A 25,599-nucleotide genomic window follows, 5' to 3' on the forward strand; every position below is an offset into this window, starting at 1 on the left:
TATGGCACCATCAGAAGTTTTTTTTTTCTGGAGATTCAAATTAATCTCTTGATTGGAAAGAAATATCTCATAAAATGAATAATTTTTCCAATACTTATGAGGACAGGCAGGTCACACATCACACACCATGAGCCACCTGCGTATTTCACTGTCAGGGTTTGATGCAGAGGAACAAACTGAGGTGGATTTTTTTTCCCCAGCATGATCAGTAAATCTTAATGTTACTATCAGGAACAAAAAATAAAAATCAATATTAGCCCACATATACAAGAGAAGAATTTAAAGAAGCAACAAAGCAATGTCCTACAAGTTACACTTATTTTTTCACTCCCCATTGAAACCTCCATATGATAGTACAGTGTTGATGTAGTAGCACGGTTTGTTTAGTAAACTATGGAATCCTGGACAATGTGTGTTCAGAAATGTCAGTCTTGATGCTGCAATTGCTAAAATTAACGTGTTAGTAACCAGTGATCAGGAAACTTTTGACTTAGTTCCTAACTCCCCTCATGCAAACAACACATAGAGTGTTGAATGTGCACACGGGGCATTCAGGAAAACAGGTACCACTGTGTTATGACAAATGCAGAAAAGACTGCTATTTTCTTTTGATGTCCTTTGGCAATGCTCAGGTATGTTACATCACTGCTTTTTCACATGGTTTTGGTCCATGGTTAGCTGCTAATGAGAAAGATGGTTATCTGGACTTGCTTCTGATGAAGTCCCAAGGACCTCTGTTTTTAGCATCCCACTTATCCTGATTCATTCTTAACTTGTGATTTTTCTCATGGTGGGCCACAGACAATAGTGCTCTGTTGCTGGGCTTGTACTCAAATGGCATAACCATGTTGTACATGAGCAGTAAACAGGTCTTGGGACTGATTCGTTGTTTCAAATTTGCTTAGTCATTTAATCAATCTCAGACCAGTTTGTTCCAATGAATTACTTCAGAGCAACAGAGAATGTCCCTTATGTAACTGCTGGTGTATTCAAAGCCTGGCAGAATTGTCTGAGATTGGATGCGTGTATGGGAGAGGAGGGTCCAAGTTTTGTGGTTTCAGTGGATGATCTCTGCAGGATTAGAAATCAGGTAGAGGTGTAAAGACAGACTTTCTGAAGTGTGCTGTGCAGAGCTGAGGGGAGCACATTCTCCACTCCTCCTGCTTTAAAAAAAAGCCCTTATTGATCGTTGATTTGGGGCACTGGCACCCCTCACAGAGAAAGGAAGCCTCTGCCCCAGGCTCCCTGCGTTGCCTTCCCTTCCCCGACGCGAAACCTCGGCGAGAGCCGCCCGGAGTGCTGAAGGGACAGCTCCGCGGCGCCATGCCGCGGGGGTTCCGCGAGGGCGCGCAGGCTTCCGCGGGGGCCTCGGCGGACCAGGCGCTCCGGGCTGCGGGGGAGACACCGAGGTCCGCGGAGCCGCCGCCCCCCGGCGCCTCATCCCCGGTGGCGGAGCCGGCGGCGCAGGCGATCACTTCCGTGTCAGGGCCGGCTGCTGCCGCCGTGCTGCTGCGGGAGCGGGCGCCCTCCCAGCGCCGCCGCGGCGGGGGGGAGGAGCGGGGCCGCCGCCACCACCACCCCCCCTCCCCGGCACCAGCTGCTGCGGCAGGGAGAGCGCTGCGCAGCGCCCCTGCTCCGGGGGCCTGGTCGTGCTTCTTCCCCCCTTCCCTTTCCACCGCTCACCCTGCGGCCAACGACCGGCGACGAGCAGCCCCCACCGGGGCAGCGCCGCAGACCCCTCCTGCTTAGGGAGGCGGAGGGAATGTGAGTGTGCAAAGTGGAGGAAACTCCCCCACCCCCTCCCCCGGGGGGGGCTGCGGAGATTTGGGGTTTTTATTTTTTATCTATCTCGTTTTCCATTTTGCCATCCACCCCGAAGCCACGCCGCAGCAGGTGACCGGCGCACCCCTTCCCGCCCGCCGGGAAGGACCCCGTTGGCACCGGCTGTGTGTGCATGTAGAGGGCTCCCTCCGCCCCCTGCCTCCCGCCCCCCGGATCATTCTTTATACCGGGGGAGCGTGTGCACTGCGGTCCTTGCTCTGGGAATTGCTGCTGCTCTTCCTATTCGTCGGGGGCTTTCCAATCACCTGCCTCTGCTACCCTCTCCTCTCCGCTCTTTGTACTTTATTTTCACGTGCTCTTTACTAACACGGCTATTTTTAAAACCCGCTTGGATTTATTTCGTTCTCTCTCTTTCTCTCTTTTTTTTTTCTTTTTTTTTTTTTCCTCTTTTTTTTTTTTTTTTTCCCGGGGGGTGGGTGGGGGGAGGGAGGTTAACGTTTGCATCTCCCTAAGGGAAAGATCCCACCAGCCAACCCAGCTCCGCCACTGCTGCATCCATCCATTCATTTTTATGGTCAACAGCAGCCTATCCCGGTAGTGAAAGGTGCAGAGAAGTGGGAGGCAGAGAGAGAGAGAGAGAGAGAAGGAGGGACGGAGGGAGGGAGAGATCCGGACAGCGAGAATGGCCGAGAGAAAGAGGAACTGGAATAAAGAAGATGACCTGCCCGTGTATCTAGCGAGGCCGGGTACGACCGCCCAGACACCGCGGCAGAAGTACGGGGGGATGTTCGCTTCCGTGGAGGGGGCCTACGAGAACAAAACCATCGACTTCGACGCCTATAGCGTGGGGAAGAAGGGGTCCCGGACCCCGCGGAGCGGCAGCCGGCACGACATGCTGGACGGAGGAGACAACTACAGCGAGACCGCCAGCGACATCAGCGAGGTCTCCGGTTCCGTCATCAGCTCCCCGGGCGACCGGGAGGACAAGACCCCGGGCGTGGAGATCAAATTCCCCATGGGGAAGGAGCTGCTGCAGGGCCAGGACAATGGGCAGGTGAGCAGGGACCGAGCGTGAAGGGGGGGGGAGGAGGGCGAGAGCCCTCCCTCTGCGAGCCGTGCCGAGCCGTGCTGTACCGTGCCGAGCCGTGCCGTACCGTGCCGTACCGTGCCGAGCCGTGCATACTGTACTGAGCCATGCCGCAGAGCCTTGCTCTCCAGCGCAGGGGTACGAGGGCCGCCTTCACGGAAGGTCGGGGAGGCGGGGACCCTCATCCCCGGCACGGTGATGCTACAGGAGGCGCCCGGCTGGCCCCTAAACTATCTCACTTGCCTGAGCTTGGTGGGGGGTGGGGGGGATGACCTCAGAAATCGTTTTCCTTTGTAAGTGATGGCGATGAGTTTTCTTCGTTTCTCTCCCTGCCGTTAAAACGCCGCCCATGCCGGAGAGCCTGGAGGGCAGCCCGGGCCCCCTTGGTGCCTTCCCGGAACAAAGCAGCCCCCGCTGCACTTCTGGGCTGGCAGGGAAAACTCCGGCCTGTCCCAGGCACAGACCAGGCTCTGTCCCGGCCCCGGCTCCCCCCGCTCTTTTATTGTCTCCCGCAGGGCGGGAGGAGCAGCCGAAACCTTGGCGCGGGGGCTCCCCACCTCTGGGGCTGCAACCTGGTCTCCTATTGCAGACTTCAGGAAGAAGGGAGGCCGGTGGGGCTGGCCAGCCCGGGCCAGCTGTGCTTCTCCATCTTAGTCCTGCCGGTGGCACCCAGGCTGGAGGCAGACCCCGGGGGCTGGCTCTCTGGGGAGCTAGGGGCTGTCACAAATTTGTCCTTAGGAAGAAATGTGGCCTTGCAGTAGCGGCCTTGGTTAGATGCACCCTTAGCACCCAGCCTGGAGGCTGTATGGCCTGCTCACGGTCTGTTTTGCCATAGGCTAAAAGGGGAGTTTCAACTCTTTTCTCTCCCTCCTCAATTTGAGCATGAATGGGGTCCTCTCTGGGCTGGTGGCTGGGTGCAGGGGCCACACAGCCTCCCATGCAGCCTGGTGAGTGCCCCACTGTGGTGGGACACCGGAGTGAGCCCGCAGGGCTTGGTGGGACACTGTGCCTGTGACGGTGCCACTTCACTGCAGCAACCTTCAGAGGCTGCCAGCTGCAGTGCAGTCTTCCCTTTCCCAGCTCACCTGAACCCGTGTCTTTTCTATCAGGACCTTGGGCAGTGGGAGGGCATGGTGAACCCTGAAGTCCCCTATCTGATGGGACATCCCTGATGCCTCCTCCCTGTCTTCCCTGCTGCCTGGTTCAGCCTGGGACTCACGGGTAGTGAGCCCATTGTATGCTACCTCTGGATCTCACTGTGATTCCTGAGCTGTCTGGCTCTGGATTGAAATGGGAAGAGGTGGGGGTGGAGGGGAGTGAGGAGGAGGTTTGGGGTAAACTTGTCAAGATCTGGTCACTGGCTTAGGAAGTTGTGCTGTGAGCAGGAGTCATGTGCCTGACCCCTGCACACTGGTGGCTGCAGCTTTTTGCAACCTCTGAACAGTGATTTCAGGGGAGATGTGTCGGGGATGTAGCTGGATGGGAAATACCTTCCATCCATGTGTGTCATAGGGGTGGGTGTGCTGCTTGTCATGGAGGGATTAACCTGGGCGCAGCTTTGCAGTGCCTCTTACCCTTCCTGCAGTTGTTCATGGAGCCTCCACCATGGGTGGAGGGAGGCACTCTGTGAGTCAGAAGAGACAGAAGGGTTTCAACTCACCACTTTTCCTTTCCAGCTGCCACTGGCACAGCATCTGTCTGGGCTCGCCAGGCTGCATTGGCCTATGCCATCACCCCCAGCCTCCCTGGGTGCAGGGCAGGGCAGGGAGTGGCACTGGGACAGTAACAAGGGAGAGCAGAGCAGGGCAGTGCTGCTGTGGTCAGAGCCATTGGTGTGGACAGAGCAGGCACTGCCATCTGGGGACAAAACAGTGCAGTGCCATGGGGTCAGAGCAGGCACTGCGATGGGGACAGAACCGGGCAGTGCCGTCAGGGTCAGAGGCACAGGGACAGAGCAGGCAGTGACATTACCATGTACTGCGCAGTAGGACCCACAGCCGAGGGTTACTCCCCCGATTCCCACCCGCGGGACCCCTCCGGTGACCTGAGCGTGCGGCGGGGCGGTGGCGGAGCTGGGGGGGCGGTGTTTCCCAGCGCCGGTGCGGGAGGGAGGGAGGCTCCGGCTGGATTGATGGGCTGGGAAGGGGGGCCGAGGCGGTAGGGGTGGGGGACAGGAGGGAAGGAAGCGCTTCCTGGGTTGAGCTGAGCGAATCCTGCTCCGACCTGCAGCCGGGAGGGCGCTGCTGCCGCCGGGAGAGGCAGCGCTCGCCGACTGCCCGCGGGAGCCGCGTCCCTGTTTCATTGCAGCCGGGAAAAAAGGTGCCGGGTTTGCCTGGCTCCCCTTGCTCTGGGCGAGGAAACTTTGCCTCCATTACCCAGCACTGCCGGGTCTCCCCCGCCCCGCCCCATCACCCCATCAGGCTCTCAATTATTATTCCTCTCATTACCTCCGATATTTTCCCGTCGGGCTCGGCTCGCTCCTCGGGGTGTGTGGCGTGCGCCCGGCGCTAGCGAGAGCCGACATGTCTTACCAGGGCAAGAAGAGCATCCCCCACATAACGGTAAGCGGGCCCGGCACGTAGCTGCCGCTGCCCTCGCTCCTTTGTTCGCGGGCAAGGAAGGGCGTGAGGCGGGAGCGCCGCGGCCGCGCAGTGCCCCGCGGGTGGCGGCGGGGACCGGGATGCGGGGCTGGGGCTCCACGGTGTGGACGGGTGCGGGCAACGGTGCCCTCTCCTCCTCCTGCTGGAGCTCCGGGATGGGAGTGATTTTGTGTTTTATTTATATACATATATGTATATATAATTTTATTTTTCTATTTTATTTATCTTTCCCTTCCTTCGCCCTCCGCACAGCTGGGGCTCAGCGCCGTGTGCTGGGAACAGAACCTGGGTCGGGGCTGGGGTCGGGGCCGGGCCGGGAAGCAGAGGGGGGAGGCCCGGCCGCGCTGGCGGGGCCAGGGGTGCCGTCCTTCCCCCGAGGAGCAGGGCCCGGGGCGGCTCGGCCGCCGGGCGAGGCAGAACAAAAGAGGGAGGGGACGAGCCGCAGCACAACGTGCCCCCCGCCGCCCCCCGGCAGCCGGGGCGGGCTGGGGATGCGGAGAAATAGGAGGGGGGAAACGGGAGGGGTAGGAGCGTGGAAAATCAAAGAGCGCCATGATGCCAGCACCAACACCTCTGCGCGCTATTAATACATCAGCCATGGTAGGGATCAGGAGGCAAAGAGTTAATCATAACCATCCTCTTCCTAGCTGTGCCTGCCTCCCGTTAGATGCTCTTATCCCCGAGCAGTACTACAATAGAGTGTGCTTTCTGTGCCAGGAAGAGAGGATGTGGGTCCTTTGATTCAGTATGATGTTTCCCCTAGATACACGGGTTCCGCAGGGCTGGATAACGATCAGGCAGAACTGGAGAGGAGCGAGGCTTCAGGAAAACCTCCCCTAGAGTTTGGTCACCCAGAGGTTTTCCCTGACACTGGTGCTGGTCTCCAGGCTGGTGCCTACTGTCCTCTTGAGGGGCTGGATCGGTGGGTGATGGGGTCACTGCTGCTGTGTGGGCAGAGATGAGTGAGGAAGCGGAGTGAGCCCAGGGAGGCTTGGGTTCAGAGAGGCTTGGGTTCACGGAGCTTGCCCAGGAAAAGCTGGCACTGTCAGGTGCCTGGCACAGGGCAAGTTTCAGTAGCTGGAGTGAGGTGATGGGTGGGTGTGGCAGCTTCCGGAGCAAACCTGATGGTTAAAGGCATTATTTGAGCCAGCGGTACAAGGCTTGTACCTTGTTAATCCTCAAGGAAACCTTGAGGTTTCCTCGATATTAAAATCCCAACCTGTTAGCCAGCATACTTGGTCAGGAGGAAAACTCCTTCCACAAGCAGTTTTATGGTACCAAAGTGCTGCATTTATGCAGTTTTCCGCTATCAACAGGCAGCAGTATGTGGTGGTGAGGCTGAGCGTGGGTGATGCAGTGGCTCTTTGGGCGATGTCTCCTCTCGCCTTCATCCTCAGTGCATCGTGTGACTCAAGGTACCCCTGGATGGGGGCAGGCTCTTGCTGCCCTCTGAGTGTCAGGTGCTTTGTGCACAGCTCAGCCTTCCTTTGGAGCTGGTGTGTAGCAGGTTCCCACCCATAGCTAGTTGTTTGTTCTCCAATTTGGAGTAAAAGAAGAAACTGGAAGAATTACAAGTGTTTCATTGGAATCAACAGTTCGTTTTAATTTCTTCACTTTCACAATTTTCCTTCTCTGTGGTGGTGAGAGGGTTGCTGGGAAAAAGAAAGCCCAAACCTCAGCCTGTTCTCTTTGAAAAGGGATGTGTTGAAGTCTCTATAAATGAATATTCATTAACGCTAGTGTTGAGTTTTGTGACCAAATCAAAGGCATAAATTAACATTACTGAAGTTGGCAGGCATCAGGTCTTGGCTGCCTTTTATATTTTAATGTTTTACACTTCTGGCCCTTCTTTCCACCCAGCAAAAGCAAATCAGACACCTTGTGCTATAGCTTGTACACACTGCCCAGCCCACAAGAGCCCACCAGGTCTCTCTGCGTGTATCTTCTGAAGCCCTGTTCCAGTATAATAAATTAGATGTTGCATCCTGTCACTAAGGAAATATATTGGAGCTTCAAGCCTTCTGGGTTCTAAGGAAATGTGATAGCTCTGTAAAGTTATACAACAACAGCAGTGATGATATCATATATAAATGTCATTTGTTACTGTGTTTAACGTACACACTCCTGCTATTTTGGGATACACCAGCTCCTGGATTCATTGAAATAGTGAGAAACTCATTTTGTCAGTGTCCTGTGTGTGGTTACTTTGCTGTGGATTTTACCATCCCAAGCCTGTGTTCCTCGCATGGGGCCAGAAGCTATCCTGAGCACACAAGGAGAACAGCACTCAGCATCCTCCCACAGCATCCAGCCCCAGGCACTACCTGCAGTCAGTGCCTGGCCAGAATTGCCCTCCAGGGTCAGGTCTGCAGCATCAAGAATTTCACGAAGAAAGCGGCAGAGGCTGGTTTCAGCTGTTACCAGTGTGGGAGCTGATACCGCTTTTGGGAAGACAACCCTGTGGTGTCCTTTCTGGGTTACTCCCCATGGTGCACGTGGGGATAACTGCATCCTTGTGCTTTGTCTGACCGTGCCTTGCCTCCTGGCTCCTTCGGACTATTAGCAGTGCCTGACTGATACCCTCTTCACTCTTTTCCTCTGAAGCAGCTTTATTCCTCCCTTCCTTTCTCCCCTTTCTCCTCAAAGTATCTAGGACAGTAGAGACACTGCTGCCAACAGGCCCCCTGAAAATTCATGCTTCTTGCATGATTTATTCTGTTTGTGACTTTCCTGCTGCCCTTTGCAGCATCCTATGCATCCTATGCAGCATTCAGGCTTGCTGTTGGTAGCTGAGCACTAACACTGCTCCATTGTAAGGTGCCATTCAGTTGTGAGTTGGATTGGGAAAACTGAGCTCCTTTTGCTGTAACTACTGCACGAAAGACCTCTGTGTTTGAAGCACCAGACCAGTCTTTGAGTAATGTAAAATAGAGGTGCACTGAACCAGTAAGTCTAAGCACTTCAGTCGCATCCTCTGCACTGTGCTGAAGTTCTTGGGGATTCTTACTCCCCTGGTTCAGGATGGAACAGGATTTGCATAATGTAAGGATGGCCAAGAATGCATCTGCAGAAGCACGTTTCTCTGCCTATGTAGTACGGTCAGCCACTACCATCCATTGCTGAGGTGTCTTTCTGCATGAGGTGGCAATCTTTCATGCTTCAGTTGTGTAGGCATGCTCTCACGCAGACCAGATTTTCCAGGTGCATCCCCCACCCATTGCTTTTAACATGGTTATTCCACTCGTGTGCAATATGTTACAGGGAATCTATGGAGATGATGACACCGAAATATCTGTTGCAAATTTTTTTGGCTTCTGTGTTTTGGTAGGGCTCGGCACTTTCCAAGCAAGGCCCTCATGCAAATGAACTCAACATTGCAGTATATACAGAACACAGTTTAAAAAAGGCATGTGGTGTGTGAAATGTCTGGTACAAGATTTGTTTGTTCCAGTAGCGATTGCAACCATTAAAACATGATCAGTGGGAGCTCAGTGAAGGGGAGGTGTGAAGACAACTCTACTGAGCAAAAGGAGAGTAGCTAGTCACCAAAGCAAACGAAGAGAGGAACATGGAAGAGGCATATGGTGTCCAAATCTCTTAGAAAATGGAATAATATTCCTGGGAATGGTCCAAGGGTTGGTGTCTGAATGGGGGAAGGAGCTGCTGGTCCTGAGCTGGCAGACTGTAAGGCATGGGGAAAAAGAGAGCTTAAGAATGTGGTGTTACAGAGGAAGGATCTCACTACTGAGTTAGCAAGTAAAGAGAAGATCTGGCATGAGATGAGCAAAAGAAGCAGATGCAGAGAAATGAAGAGAGGCTGAAGAAATTCAGAGGAGTGGGCACAGAGAATAATTTTAGTTGTAGCCTTTTGAATTGATTGATGTGAAGAGAGCTGAGAAATAAATAGGCTGCGGTTGAAGATGGCAGAATACTTAGAGAAAAAATGCATTTGTCTGGACTTCTGTGCAAGACACTGGTCTTAAGGTAACTATTGAGAGTCAAGACAGAAACTTTCTCTTTGCCCTGGGCAAGTGGGGTAATGTGAGGTGTTCTGGTGTGAGACAGTGGCAGTGCAAGAGCTGCCAGCTAGTTCACTTTGGACACCAGGGGGGCCATGTGCTACAGATGCAAGAACGGGGAACCAGAGTCCTCGTCTAGGTTTGGATCTGTTGCATACCTCCCCTCACCATGTTTTTTTTTTCTGCACACCTTTATTTAACAATGTGAAGCTAGGCACAGATCGGTGCGTGACTTGCCAGAAGTTTTTGAACATCCTACTCAATGCTGGGCATGGGAACAATGACCCATGTTGTTACTCTGCAGCTGGCACAAGATTTGCACTGGTTTGGACAGTACTTTTTGTCCTGCTTTAAAACACGAAGGCCTGGGGCTTCTGCATCCCTTTTCTTACTCTTGAGTATTTGCTTCATACTCAGGGTTACATTTTCCCATCTGTAGCTGTGTAATAGGCTTGCCCTCCATCAGTTTATGTGCTTGTCAATGAACATTTGTGAATTCACATTGCATAGTGGACTGGACTTGAACCTGGTAGCTTCTGCATCCCTTTTCTTACTCTTTGAGTATTTGCTTAATAATCAAAGTTACATTTTCCCATCTGTAGCTGTGTAATAGGCTTGCCCCCCCCCCCCCCCCCCCCAGTTTACTTGTTTGTCAATGAACATTTGTGAGTTCATATTGCATAGTGGATTGGACTTGAACCTGACAGCTCCAGATTGCTTTATCTGCTTCGGTAGAAGTTGCTGGACTTCCAACCACCATTTCTGTGATCCTGTGGTACGTCTTTTCCTTTCCTTTTTGTACAGAGAAAAATTGGTCACATCCATCTGATGTCTGAAATTGCATTGAGAATAGGGCCTTCTGGGGACATTTCTATGGAGACTGGAACCTTTGGCAGCAGGCCAGAAAGAAGGTTTTGAGGCAGTGATTTCTTTAACTGCCACACCAAGTTCACCAGTCAGTGCCCTCAGCAGCAAGACATCAGAGTGTTCAGTGCCAGAGCTGGTGCCACGATGTGGAGCTGAGCTGTGTTTTGCTGGAAGCTGGGCAGGTTTGGAAAGGGGACAGTGGCTGTCTGGGAAGACAACTGATGCGGTGAGGTGGTTGTCTTAATCTCCTTCTTAAAAGTGCTGAGAGCAACCACTGCCAATGAGCCACTTTCTTGGCAAGATGTCAGGGTCTATTTTCTGCTTTGCTGCCATTTCTCTTTTAAACAGGTTTATATATGTGGTGAAAGGGAGAATCTTCATTTTTGTTTGCAGGATCCAGGAGACCCTGCCGGCTTGTGAAGCACTTGGGCCCTGTAACAGTTAGTTGGGATAAATTTCCTGCTGCTTTTATACTCACGAGGGAGGTGGAACAGAAGTAGCAGCAGAATGATTTGCAGGTTTCTAATCTTGCTACATGTAAAGATGATGGCATCATCCCTGGGACAGAGATACTCTGGGACTACTTTTGCTTGTTGCTTGATGCACTTGTCACAAGATAAAAGTGCCAATCTGTAGTGCATGTCCTGACGAGCTTTAAGGCCTCAGCTCTTGCCCGTCTTGCACGTGGCTGGCTGAAAGAGTACACCATGATGAGAGCTAAGAAGCTGTGGAAGAGTCACTCACGAGCCAGTCCTGATACCATGTGAGGTGAAGCAGAAAGCATCACAACTAGATATGACTTGCAGAAGAAGTAGGTAAATGAGGCAACATGAGTGCATCTGTATCTACCGCATGTATTTGATCATGAAGTACCATTGCTGGCATCGTATTAAAGGGCATTTTCTACCATTCTGTTTCCCTTGCATCCCTCTCCTCTGTTAGAGAAGGGATTCCATATGGGCTTAGCTGTATTTTGACTGTGACTGGTGCCAAGGCTGATGTGTCCCAGTAACCTGATGTGGGTTTCTGACTAGAACTTAAACATATCTTCAGTTCACTGGCACATAGCAGCAGCCGTGCTGTCAATTGCTGCTGTTTTTTCTCAAGTTTAACCTCTCCAGTGAATGTCTTGCTGGGATTTTGAGATCAGCTCTAATTGACGTAACCTGTGTGTAACCCAGGAGATGGCTATAACAACATACAATGCAATGGGATCATCCCTCCAGCCCATACTTAGGTGAAACCCCTGCTGATGCCAATGAGCGTTGTTATCAGTAAGATGTTTGTTGTGCTTCCCTTCTAAAAGCAAAGCAAAGATGACATTTACAGTGAGGAAATCCCCATGGAGTTAGTAGCTGTAGGGGTAGCCCTTTTAGACTGTGTGATTAAGGAATGAAATTGCTAGCTGAATAGAAAGTCAGGTCTCCGAAGAGGAAACAAAAGAAGATCAGATCTTTTAAATGAATAAAGATGAATGAATACATTGGCTACAGACCAAGATACAATATTACTGCAATCAACATAATCCTTCCTAAATGAATTGCCATATACTGGAGTGTATTTGTTAAGAAAACGACCATAAAAGCAGGATTCTCCATTAGTGGCATATCGGAAATGATGCCTCAAGGATTGAGTGTTTCCCCTAGCTGATTGAGGGATCACCCTAGCTAAAAATTACTTCATGTGGAGGGTAACCCAGAGATGAAATTCGAAAGGAAGGATAGTGCTGATTAAATGCTGATTTTTTATAAGCAGACAGTACTTCATGAAATACCATTTTCAGCTCTTTGATCCTTATGAAAGGATTTTAAGCAAGCATTCCTCTTGGGAATGATGCCTTTCTTCTTTTGCCATTACGTTTAAAAATGTTTCTTATTTGTAAGTACTTTGCTAAAAGCAAGGTAATTTAACTGTACTGTATCATAACTGGTTCTGAGTCTGACCAGCTCTGACAAGAGACAACCAAATATATATATATATATAAAATAAATCTCTTGTATATTGTGGGAAATAACTCTGCAGTAAGGAATGCGTGGAAGCACAGAGGAGCTCCAAGTGTCTCCCTCCATTGTTTGCCAGGGGGACTTTTGCCTCTGAGAAACTGCTTCCTTGCAAATAGTCTACTTGTGAAGATTTGGATAATCAAGGAAAGCACAAATATCAGCCTATGTCTTTTGAACCTTCCATCTAAATTGGGGATGCTGTGTCTTTTCTAACTCTCAGTGGACATCTTAAAGCCTTAGCAACAAAGGAACCTGCCTCTCAAAAAAGTAAAGATGAATATTTTAGCTGCAAGTGTGATAATGTAGTCTTAATGCCTTCTTATGTCTGTTGCATTTAATCTGATGTCTTTTAAACCAGAGAACTGGAAATATAGGTGGATTTGGAACTTAAACTGTTTTCAGATGGCTATTTTGTATTAAATCCTTAGTGATATTCAGAGGCATTGACAAATCTGGATTTTAAAGAATACAGCCATTGTTGCTCTGGAGATGTAAGGACAATGGTATATTCTAGTAAGTCCTTAGAATTATGCAAAGGGTGAAATCACTGCTGAGTGTTTCCTCCTCCTTTAGGCCTGGAAAATCTGGGACTAAGAGTGTTGCAAAGACTTTTTCAGTTGGCGACAGCTGCAATGCAGCACTTACAAAAGCTGAAATCCAAGAATGAAGCAGTGCTTAGACCCACATGCTGGTTATGTTATATGAAGTTAATTGCAGATAAATTGTAAAGCAAACTGTTAACAGTTAAAAAGATATGATTTAGCTGATTTGGAGATGAAGATGTAATAGGTAGACATTGCATTTGTGGAAGAAAAATAAGAATGTAATAGCATGTACTGGAATTGCAGTCTGGACAGCTGTTGTTATTTGATGAAAACCGTGCTATTGAAATATCTTTGAATGTTTTTGTATGGTTAGAATACATGATGGCATAATTCTTCCTTTTGTGTTTGTTTTTTTTTTTTCCTAAACTCCATTTTGTATGATAAAGGTGTGGTTTTCTCTGAAAGGTGCCTGCAAGTGCAGTACCATGGGTATAGATACTGTAGAGAAGTGTGTGGTTTGCTATAACTTGTGCTGCGTTGTATTTTGACATGCCACACCAATTTGAGATAATACTTTCCTGGTAAATCTTATGTCAGAAGATGGCAGTTTTATTTCTTCTGCTACTGTGATTTTTAGTAGTTCCAGAAGCAGACTGAGAACTGCATGTATAAAAGACGTATTTGAATTTTGTAGCGTTTTTAGGTATCTCTAGCTGTGAGTGGAGTAGGTGAATGAGAAAAGGCAAGTTTTACATTTCTTTGCAATTGTTCCTACTCTCACATTTGGATCATATTTTCAAATAACCCAGAGCAGAGTGAATTACTGTCCAAGGGAATTTGACTTTACTTGTCGTTGGGCAGAGCCCGCTGTAGAACTGGGGACCGCAGCAGGCATAAGGCTCGTTATCCGGCAGGTTGATGCAGACACTGCTTGTCTGTGTTGGCCTCTTACCACTGGGCGTGTGTGAAAATATGGACATGCTTCAAAAGAGCTGAGCCAAGCTCATTTAAAAAAAAAAGCAAAACAGGCAATTTGAACAAATTGTCCCATTCACCAGCTTACAGATGTTTCGTGTTGCTTGTACTGCAACGCAAACAATAGTTGTAAGGGAGCAAAGCCACCGCCTCGTGTCTGAGCAGCCGGCCCCTCCTCCTGCAGCAAATGATACTGAGTTTGTGGCATCTCCTCCTGCTGCCATGAAAATTGCTGTCATGTCACAGACTAAGCTCTGTGGCTTTGCTGCCAGATTAAGCAGGAGAAGCTAGAGTGTGATTAGCAAAAAACCACCAGGAAAGCAGTGCGGAGGGTTTGAAGGTGAAGAGCTGTGGATAATAGGAATAGCTGTATCATACTCAGCAGCGAGCTGAGCCAGGAGGTGCCACAGAGATGATAAAATGGAGCTGCAGGGAGACAGAAGATAAGCATCGTTGATGTACTGATTCTGTGTCACAGCCCGGCACAAAACTTGGAATCAAACACATTGCACTGAAGCGGTTGCATCATTGCAGCAGTGATGGGTGGAGGAGAATCACCTCGTCTCCCACCCCCCGCAGTGAATGCTGAGCAGTGCTATGGATCTACAGTGCCTTTCTGCACCTCCCACTTCAATGAGAGCAGTTTTGTCTTTTTCTTTCCCTTGAATCTTGGCACTTAATGAATTGCTCAATTTATATGTTCAATATAATACCCCCTCTCTGTTTTGCCATGTTCCTGCTGTCTGTCCTTGGCAGCCTAGAGGGAAGAGTTGGGCTGGCAGATTCTTGTGCCAGGCAATGCGCTGAAAACTTGGTGTGGAGCCCTTAAGGCTCAGCAGGCAGGGCACCCGTGCCTGAGACATCTGTTAGCTGGGTAGCAAGGTGGCAGCCATCCTGTAAAGGCTTACACTATTGTCACCTCCTGACTAATGAGCACATTGTTTGCATTGTGAGAGCAAATGAAGGTCACCCCAAGTGGCTGAGGATACAGTTGAGAGCTAGGCAAAGAAAGCGTCTTGCCTGGAGGGGTTTGCAGCTGGGAAGGGGAAATATAGGCCAGCACTGTGTGATTAATTCATCAGCTCCAGGCCACTTTTCTCTCCATCCCCCCTATTTTCCCCAGGGTACTACAGAGCATGGCTGTTCCTCAGCCTGGAACATTGTCCAGGTAGAAGAGGACTTTGTTGCCTAGTTTTCCTGGACAATTGGCACTTGGTAAGAAAAACTGCAAGCAACCTGCCTGACATCAGGCCCCTTAAATGGCCCCTGACCATGTTACAGCTGGACTGCATGCGTGGGGAGGCTAACCTACTTCACAGACCCTGTGTGTGCCCGGTTTTCTGTCCTGGATTTCACTGCAGCAGGTACCAGTGACCTAAATCAGTGCAGCAGCACCCAGGCATCCATGGGTGGCAGTGGTGCAGGGTGGTGGCCCCTGTCCCTTTGCCTTCAGGCCAGGGCTGTGCCTGTCCTTGAAGCTTATGCTAAGGCTGTGTCAGGGAATGAATACTCATACGCTGACCAAGGGTTTGTGTGAAAGTTTATTTCATGAAGAATATTGGAAATATCTTGTCAACCTTAACCCACGGCTCCCTGCTCAGTTGTGTTTGTGCAGTTCTTCCAGTGTGTTCATGGAAATGCCTCTGTGTGTTTAGGTGCACACAGGTGTGTGTTATAGTGCTTTGGCTGGGGACAGGCCACTCCTGGTCCAGAGCAGGGTGCAGGAGGTATTGCCTGTGTGCTTGAGCACAGCGTGCTGCTCGGGTGCCCACATGGCTCTGGAACCCTGCGAGGGTTGCCTGTGCCCATCAGCATCACCTGTGTAAAGGCACTGTGCTTTGTGCTCCTGGCTTGCAGCGATCTGTGATGCATCCTACAGACACACTGGCAGCTTGAGCTGGCTGGGACAAGTTCCAGCAAAACCCTTTTACTTCTGAATTTGCTGATTTCCTGGGATGGAAATGTGTGTCAGAGATGTTTCCACATCTATCAGGTGCTGATGAAAGCTGGGCAAGGCTCCATGTCACCCTCCCTAATGGCTTGGCAGGCTACCCGGGGAGAACGAAAACTGTGGTTTTTTGGTCAGCTTGCCTCCCATGGCTCCCCATTTCTGGCTGGGGGCAGCCTTAGCCACAGGCCAGTTCAAGTGCAGGACATGCTTCCTTTTGCAGCAGTTTTGAATGGGAAGGTCTCAAAAATCAGGTCATTTAAAGTATCCATAAAGCGCAGTTTCTTTCTTCACCAGAATTTCTTAAGACACTGAAATTCTGAAGAAGACAAGAATTTAGCTAAGCATTTATTAGTACTTTATGAAGTGCAACTATGTCTTCATTTAATGGGTGACTCATATAATAAGACTGCTTTCTTGAAACTATTTGTATCCTTTTTAGTTTCAGATTATACTACTACTCATTTTGCCACTTACATATGTACAAGTACATAAAAAAAATATAAAATCCTTATGCCTGCAGTTATTTTTCTGGGGTTGTACTGCTTTATTTATTCTCTATGTCTTATTTTCCCAGCCTGTTACTTTTGCTTCTATTTCATGCATCTTCTGCTGTTTTGAAAGAAATAAAATGTAAAGCATCTTGATGAACGTGCAGATTTTTTGACTCATTAGCAATGACAGATGCAACATTCTGGTGATGTTCCCTCCTTGTATCAATAGGCTCTTGCCTATTTAATGTTAATGTTTAGGAAGGCAAATGAACAAGCTCAAAAAGAGCTCACAAGATGGTGGTCTCTGAGGTCAGCTGTGTAGTAAATCAACATGCTGAGGAGGTTCAACTGCCAGCATCTGTCAGAATAGCTTATTACTATTGAGGCTGCTGATTCACAAGTCCTGCAATTATAAGTGATAGTAGAGAGGCTGGTGAGAAAGCAGGGAGTCTGCTCTGGCAAATTCCAGACTGAGGGACTGGATGCAAGATAGACTTGCATTCATCTACATCCTTTAATGAGAGGGTACCAACCCCTGAGGCAGGTCATGGGGACATATTTCATTGTGGTTCTGTGTCTTTGGTCCTCCACAAGGTTGTCTCCCTGCTGCACCACACAGAGAAAAGCCTTACACCTTCTGTGTGCATGCTCTTTTGTCAAGCACTATATTTAAGATGTTTTTACCCCTTCTTTCTCCCCTTAAAATATCTGTTCCTTTCTTTTTGCCTTTCTGGAATGACAGAGGCTTTGAACCTGAAAATCTTCTCAAGGACAAGCTAAAAAGTAAATCTGCATCATGGAACTGAGAAGTTACATTGACGAAAGGTTGTTGTAACACCCCTAGCTCTGCCTTAGCACTTTTTAACCAGTACAGTTTTAGAAGGTCTGTCTCATTGTCCTGCTTTTGTAGGTGAAGAAGCATATCAACTTGTTTAGTTGTTCTCTAAACTGGGAACTTGAGACATGCGTGTGAATCATCCTATGATTAAATCAGGAACTGAGTCTAGAGTGAGGAGTATAAACATGGACACAGTGGAGATTCTGAGTTATTGTGTGGTGAACCAAGGAAATAATTTACAATAAATGTTTTTTTTATGTATATATCTGAATGGGAAAAGAAAGATCTGGTTGTTTTAGGGTTTACCAGCATTCAGAGTCACTTGGCAAAAGTCTTTCCAAAAGTGTTACATACTTCTCACAGTTTAACCCCAGTTGGCAACTACCCTACTTGTTCACTCACCCCTGTGAGGTGGGAGAAGAGATTTGGAAGGGTAAAAGTGAGAAAACTGGGGGGTTGAGATAAAGTTTAACAATTGAAATTTTACAATAGTGATAATGATGATGATAATGTTGTAAGACAAATAACAGAGAGAGAAATAAAACCAGGAAAGGCAAGTGACGCAAATGAAAACAATTGCTCACCGCCAAACAACTGATACCCAGCCAGTCACCCAGCAGCAGCTCCCTCCAACCGGCCCCTTAATTTTATATGCTGAGCATGACACCATATGGTATGGGACATCCCTTGAGTCAGTTGGGATCAGCTGTCCTGGTTGTGTCCCCTCCCAACTCCTTGTGCACCCTCAGCCTGCTCACCGGTAGGGTGGTGTGAGGAGCAGTAAAGGCCTTGGCCCTATGTAAGTACTGCTCAGCAGTAACAAAAATAATCCCTGAATGATCAACACTGCTTCCAACACAAATCCAAACCAGCCCATATTAGCTACTATGAAGAAAATAAACTGTATCCCAGGCAAAACCAACCCAGTAGTGAACTTACAGAATTTCCCTGTCTCTAGGTAGGTGGTAGGGTGTTGGCATTTCCAGTATGACTTCTTCAATGAAAGAATTCAAATAGTGGTTCTCAGGAATAAATACATGGTGGTAACATTTGCTTTCTATAAAATGTATATTTTGGAAGCAGTGTAACCACTTGAATAGAGACCAATGAAAACGTGTGGTTGTGTGAACAGTGGCCCAGCGGTCTTGATATTTGAACAGTTCTTCGTGGGAAAAAGTTTGTTTTCTGGCGCTTCAGAGGCAGCAGCTCTCTCTGCTCTTTGCATGATATTTCAGGTAATTTTTGAATCTGCATTCCTGTCCTCCTGACCTGCAGAATCACAGTCAGACAATTCATTCTTCGTGCCCACTGCAAACTAGATTCTGTGCTGTTGGTCTGTAGCACAATACAGGAGACACAACCTGTGGGCCATGCCTCTTGGCCACCCCAGTGGAGTGGCCAAGTTGAACCTGCTGAGCTGACGTTGCTTAAAAGAGCTTCCCTGGGCAGGAATTTCTTTAGTGTAGGGCTCAGCATCTTCTCCAGACCTTGTTCCTTTCCACTTCAAGCTCAGTTATCTCTCTCAGGGGTACTGAGAGTCCCAGGTGAGCTCAGCATGGCCATTGCAGTGTCGGGCAGTTTATTCTGGGGGCTTCTATTCTCTTTTTGGACTTTATATAATAAGGTGTCAGTAAAAAGGGGATGTAGAGGGATTTCAAGTCTTTCCATGTGCAGCAAGTTCTGCTTTGAGGAAGAAGACTAGGATGATCATGGAGCCTCATGTTCCAAAAGCCAGAAATAAACACTCAGCGAAACTAAGGTTTTCATCTCCACTGTCCATGTAGCCACCTGAATCTATGACATAGACCTTTATATAGGGTAAATGCTCTGATTATAATGGCTTTCTGTATAATATAGACCTATTTGATATCACCAATGCATTATTATGTGTATTTATTTCAACAAACCCATATTTCTTCTTTTTTTTTCCTCCCAGAGTGACCGACTACTCATTAAAGGTGGAAGAATTATCAATGATGACCACTCCTTCTATGCAGACTTATACCTTGAAGATGGACTTATAAAGTTGGTTTTTCAAAATACTGAACCTTTTTTGCATGCCTGTTAGTATAGACTGCTGTGATTTCTTGATGGTGCTGACCTGAAATCTTGCAGCCAGCATCTGGGTTAGCTCTAGATGCAGGGCCATAATGGGGGAATGTTTAATTATGAAGTTCTGTCATTTTATCTTCACTAAGATTAGATAAATAGAAAATGTCTTTACTGTAAGAAGGTATTTACTTTGCAAACAGGTTCAATCCTAGTTTCTTCCAAACAGTCAATGCAAGTAAGCTCTCTCAACATGAGAAGGAATGGTAAGGTCAATAGGTATTTTCTGAGTTCATGTATGACAGAAGGCTCATTAAAGCTTTTTTTCCCCACACCTAATTAAGGCAAATGCAGCCATGCTCTAAAGGATTCTATGGCACAGAAATATGCCTCATGTTACATAGTGCTGATGAGGACCTACTCCTGGTTAGTACTAAACCGTAGCAAATTCTGTTCCTACAACATTGTTATGCATTGCTCGTATGTCACTTTTCTTGCCTAGAAGAAAATATAATCTTAAATATTAACACAATTAGAAAGAAAATCCTAATGATTTATCAGGATATAAAACATGGGAACTGGGAAAGTATTCCTTAAGTGAAAAACATGAAGTGATGTTTTACTGATAGCGTGGGAAATGCTAACAGAGATGTCCAGGTACTCTACTGGTCCTGCCTTGGCTTAGTGGAGATGAGAGTGTCTAGGTTTATGAAGTAATGTAGTGTGTACAAGCACTCTGATGCCCATAAGGATGAAAGTCATTTTCTTGATTGCTGAAAACTTTCACTAGTGACATAACAAGTTTGGTCTCCAGAGGCTACAATTTAATGCACAGAAACCCAATTATGGTTATCTGGTAAATAATTAAATATCGATTTGTTTTCAGAGCTCCTTTTCTTAAGAATATCTAATCAGGTTAAAAGTCCAATTCTTCATATATATCTGTGGCTACTTACATTATTTATGATTTATTAGAACAGGAAAAATTCTGAACCCTTTTATCTATGTGCCATTTTTGTTTTAATACTTAACTGTCTTTCAAGTTGTAATGTTATTTGCATTGCAGAAGTGGCAAAAGGAGTATACTGTTTTAAGTGCAGAAGGCACATTTTGAACGTGTATCTTTTTTAACGGCAGTAATAAACCAAGTTGTGCTCCCTTTGATAGGTATTTTAGTTGAGTTTTCCTGTGCTTTTGTTTGTTCAGATGCAAATTTCCTAGTAACACTTCCAAGCATCAGAACTGATTTAAGTAAGTGCATAAGATGCAGAGAGTCTGAAACTGCTGTGAATTTGTGGTTTTGATTCCAGAAATGAAGTGGTACTGTTGGGCAGGTTAGCAATGCCAGCCTTTCAGCTGCCCTTGTTAAGTGCCTAGGCTCTCTCTGGAGTCCATGTGTGGATCCATACCTCCAAGAAGGTATCTCAGCTGCCCAAGATACCTAGTATTAATAATGAATACAGAGGCAAGATCTTAATGTTTAAAATGCCTTTATCTTTGCCCAAGGAAGCATATTTCTATTCAATACTCTGAGTAGTGCCTGCTTTCCTGGATTTAGGTGACCCAAGATCTTTCTTTGTAAACTGTGTAAGAAGTCTTGCTCTGAAAAAACAGCTCATTTGTGAGGGCAGCCTGGTATGGGCTTGGGTCCTACTTGTGTTCAAATGATAAATTCTGCAGTGTAGGATAGTGCTATATTTTCTGGGATTGGTCTCTTTTAGTTTCTTCGGCTGGAACTGCCCATTGTGTCTGAATATATAAAATTGTTGTTGTATGTTGCTCAAGATCCTTTGGAGCAGGACCTCAAACCTCCATGTTTCAGCTGATGCCCTAACTCTCCACTGCAGATCTTGCCAATAATATGAATTCTTTCCACAGAATGGAGCAAATACCAAACTACTCAGCCCAGAATAGGCAATAGTGTCCTGGTTTTGGTAGCACATAAAAGATCTGGGTTATTTTCTTACTCTGCAGTGGAAACTGATTGGAAAATAGGGGGTTGGATTTCTCTTGCAGACTAATGAACAAGGCCTTTTAATGCTTATATCCCTGTAGATTGTCCTGCAGAGATGAATGTAGATATAACCTTGAATGTATTTGAAGATTAGCTATAGTTTGGAGGATGGTAGATGCTAATCAATGTTCAAACTGGCTCCCTAGGTACAAGAAACAGTGGTGCATGTGGATTTTTCCTAGCTGAAACTTAAGCCCTGCAGCTGAGAGACAGTTCTCTAGTATCTAAATAGCAATTTAGATATTTAGTAATTTAAATTGCCATTGGCATGTATCACAGTATCACAGTATCACAGTATGTTAGAGATTGGAAGGGACCTCGAAAGATCATCTAGTCCAATCCCCCTGCTGGAGCAGGAACACCTAGATAATGTTACACAGGAATGCGTCCAGGCGGGTTTTGAATGTCTCCAGGGAAGGAGACTCCACAACCTCCCTGGGCAGCCTGTTCCAGTGTTCCGTCACCCTCACTGAGAAGAAGTTTCTTCTCAAGTTTAAGTGGAACCTCTTGTGTTCCAGTTTGTACCCATTACCCCTTGTCCTATCATTGTTTGCCACTGAGTAGAGCCTGGCTCCGTCCTCGTGACACTCCCCCTTTATATATTTATAGACACTGATAAGGTCACCCCTCAGTCTCCTCTTCTCCAAACTATAGAGACCCAGCTCCCTCAGTCTTTCCTCATAAGGGAGATGCTCCACTCCCTTAATCATCTTAGTTGCCCTGCGCTGGACTCTCTCCAGCAGCTCCCTGTCCTTCTTGAACTGAGGGGCCCAGAACTGGACACAATACTCCAGATGCGGTCTCACCAGGGCAGAGTAGAGGGGAAGGAGGACCTCTCTCGACCTACTAACCACCGCCCTTCTAATACACCCCAGGATGCCATTGGCCTTCTTAGCCACAAGGGCACATATGTAAATAATATATTTTGCCTACATCTATCCTTTCTCTGTTATCCACATGAGGAAATGAGCTCTGGTCTCCATAACAAGGGGCAGGTCATGGTCTGGTGCTTGCTGTACTCTGCTCTGTCCCTACCAAGAGGAAATGGGTGCAGGATGGGTGACTGGGGACCTGGTCTCCAGAGTGGGGCAGGCAGTGAGCCAAGTTAAAGGGAGCCTCAGGTGCCTAAAAGAGATCTGGGCTTGATAACGACAGAAATAACTCCACAGAGTTCTGTGTGGGGTTTTCAGCTTTCTCAAGTTAAGCTTATGAAGGTTTGAAGCCTGCTGATCCCATTGTGCTTTAACCAGCTCATGTATGACAGAATTTATCATCTTGTTCCACTGAAGACAGCATACAGCATCAACTTTCTGTGACTCTGAGTTTTTTAGTTGCTGGTGCATCAGAAAGCCAACTCAATCATTTATACAGTGTCTAGAATACGGTTATCTGCGCTATTGTATTTTGTCACCCACAAGTAACCGAACCCCATTCTTATTATCATACACTTTGCATTAACAAGGGAGCTATTCAGGAATCCTGTCACATTACCTCTTACTCTGTGTTCTGGTAAGTCAGAATAAAAATAACCTTCAATGCCAGTGAAGATCAGCCTTCTCCCAGCCTTAATCTTGATGCCAGGGCAAAAGATGAGACAGGCTCCTGACAGGTAATAGCACAGTATCAGCCACAAAGGCCACTTCAGCATGAATGATTTCAGCCACTGCCAAATAAGCTGTTACTACTCACCTGTACAATGAAAATAATAAGCCATCATTCATAAGAAAACCTAAGTACATACTTGGGACTTTTAAACTTCTTTAGGGAGTGTGTCCTCTTGAGTAGGAAACTGGTAGATCCTGATTGTGGAAGAAAATAAAAATGAATTGCTTTTCTGGTTTTGTGGGGGTTTTCTTTAACGTTACCATCAGAAGGTGTGGTTGTCCTTGGAGTGCAATTGCATCTTAGACGTATTTAAAGGAGATTGGTCATAAAAAATATTTTTTCCCCAGTTCAGTTTTTGGCCCCACGGACACTCTACAAAGTGTTTGTACAGTGAAGATTGTTCTGATTAAGATCTTGGGAGTGGATCCAGGTAATGAGGATTAGTGCAACACCATTACTATATGCAGGGCTACCTAACTTTATACAAGTGTTCAGTCTGCTCCTGGGTTGGAGTGCCTTATGGTATGCCTTTATTAGTCAGATTTTAACAGCAGAGGAGCTTCTTGCAACTTGTTTGCGCAGTTGGATGTGCTGGGCTGCTGCTGGCTTTTGCACACACATTAATTCCCTGTTTGTCATGGTATCGTTAGTGCTCCTCACAGCTGTAAACAGGCTATGACATGCTCCCAGTGCTATATGTGTTGATGACTCTTAGATGCCAGACATGGAGTTGTATAGCTTCAAGCCGTGGTATTATCAGCGCTCATGAGTAAGCCCTTTTGGATTTGAGTGGCTGAGACCCCAGCTTGGGATGCTGGCAGGGGTTTGCTAACCAAATGGCTGTGCTTCCTTCCAGCCAAAACCCAGAGCACTGGGGAGCCCAAGCTGCTGGAGGTGACATTTTTGCATAGCATGTGAAACAAATTCTTGACCTCGTGGGGCTATTTATTAACTCTGGTGGTTTGGCCAAATGCCAATGTGAATAATTATCCCTGATTTTTTCAGTGGTTTTAATTAACAGTTATATTCATTTTTGGTTCTAGCTTGCTGCGATCGGCTGTTAATCACTCACTGTGTGTTTTGCTCTGTAGGTGGGAGTTGCATTTTAATGTGGGAGAAACAGATTCAGCAGCTCACATGTCTGGGATATTTGTTTAGCTGCGGATAAATGTTATTTTATCCCAGACAAAAGGAAATTAAGGCAAAGACTGTATGTCTGTAATATGAGATAAACTAAGTGAACTTAAACTACTTTATAGTTATCCCTAAGCCCAAATATATTCTGGTGTAGCAGTGCAGGGACGTAGCTTCCACATAGACCCATAACTTTTCCTGTTTGGCACCATGCAAATTAGACAATAAAAATGTCATGTGGCTTTAGAAGTTAAAGGTTAATTTACTCATTGTTGTGTTCATGTGCACTAAAAGTATTATGATTGGAAGTATCTGGAATTTGCTTGCTATCAGCGTGGGAGACAGGTTAATATTTTCAATAGTAAAGAAACCCATCCTGTTTTGATGAACTGAAGGGAAAAAGATGGCAACAGTTAATGAACATTTTCCAGACAGCTACACAGAATGTTCCACTAAGTTTTAACTTTAAGAGAAGGATGAAGAATATGTGACGTGGTAGATTAAAGGTGTTTGGATCACTTAAGTATGTATTTCTGTATCTTGGGATATTTAGATTTCTTTTTAAAGAGAAATTTGTATTGCTTGGTTGCAAAGTCATTATAACTCCTTTCTGATGTGTTTGTGCTTCTGCCATGTATTTACAATTGCAGCTTGCTGTCATATTTGATCGATGTTTTTCAGTTTTCATTTAAGAACTTAATATAGAAACCCAGAGTTCCCAAGAGGGCATTCACTGTACATACTTGTACTTGTTTAAAGATAGGAATCATTAAAAAATAATCACTTTTTAATGCTGGTGCATTATGGCTTCTTTATTGGCCACTAAAACAAAGCAACCTGAGCAGACAGCCCAGCTAGGCAGGCTTGTAGATGCTTTGTTCTGCCAGTACTATGCAGGGCAGCCAGAGCGGGTATTTGAGCTTCACCTTTCCTTTGGGGTCCCATTTCTTTCTCTGTGGCCCCTAGGTTCCTCTCCCCTACATGCCTCAAATAGCTTCTGTCCCCTGTGATTCTTTAAGTAAAATAATACTGGGTTTCCTTGCTGCCTAGGCAAATTGGAGAGAATCTGATTGTTCCTGGAGGAGTCAAGACCATAGAGGCTAATGGGCGCATGGTTATTCCTGGGGGAATAGATGTCAACACTTACCTACAAAAGCCTTGCCATGGGATGACTGCAGTTGATGACTTCTATCAAGGCACAAAAGCGGCACTAGCAGGGGGCACCACCATGATCAGTGAGTACTAGTAATACTAACTCTTCCTACTCCAGGCTGAAGCTTGTGTAGCACATGTGGGAACAGGTTCAGGATGCTCCACACCATTTTTATGAGGTCTTCTGCAGTGCATCTTCAAATTTCCAGGCTCTGTGTTGGAGATCTGTTCATCATTGTCACCCAGGGTTGGCCTGAAAATGAATCTATACCCTCAGAAAGAAAGAGTGGCATGGGGAATTAGCTCTTGGATTTTCCTCTGAAACACAGAACAAGCACTGAGGGATAACACACCTACTCTTGGGACTTTTGCAAAACAGTGTAATTAGTGCTGTAAGTATATGGCACAGAAAATCTGACAAAGATCTGCTGTTCTCACCTAGTGAGATTTCAGGGGCTTTGAAAATGACAAGATGCTTACTCATGAA

General features: G+C 47.0%; 1 protein-coding gene across 2 annotated transcripts in view; it reads left to right on the forward strand.

Annotated features, from left to right (window-relative positions):
* The first annotated feature begins 1,841 nt into the window (after positions 1 to 1,841).
* Positions 1,842 to 25,599, forward strand: part of CRMP1 (collapsin response mediator protein 1) — a 53,421-nt gene continuing 29,663 nt past the window's right edge. Inside the window, exons 1-3 of one of the 2 annotated variants that reach the window (XM_061468932.1) lie at positions 1,842 to 2,836; positions 19,095 to 19,183; positions 25,011 to 25,195. In XM_061468932.1, the coding sequence (XP_061324916.1) occupies positions 2,465 to 2,836; positions 19,095 to 19,183; positions 25,011 to 25,195 (646 nt within the window). In that variant the 5' untranslated portion in view covers positions 1,842 to 2,464. Of the gene's footprint in view, positions 2,837 to 5,044; positions 5,431 to 19,094; positions 19,184 to 25,010; positions 25,196 to 25,599 lie in introns of those variants that run through there. The other variant, XM_061468941.1, reaches the window with a different exon arrangement.

This window comes from Pezoporus flaviventris, unplaced genomic scaffold, assembly GCF_033815535.1.
Source record: "Pezoporus flaviventris isolate CSIRO_AGI_PZ_B2104156 unplaced genomic scaffold, CSIRO_AGI_Pfla_v1 ptg000002l, whole genome shotgun sequence".
NCBI classification, from domain to species: Eukaryota; Metazoa; Chordata; class Aves; order Psittaciformes; family Psittacidae; genus Pezoporus; species Pezoporus flaviventris.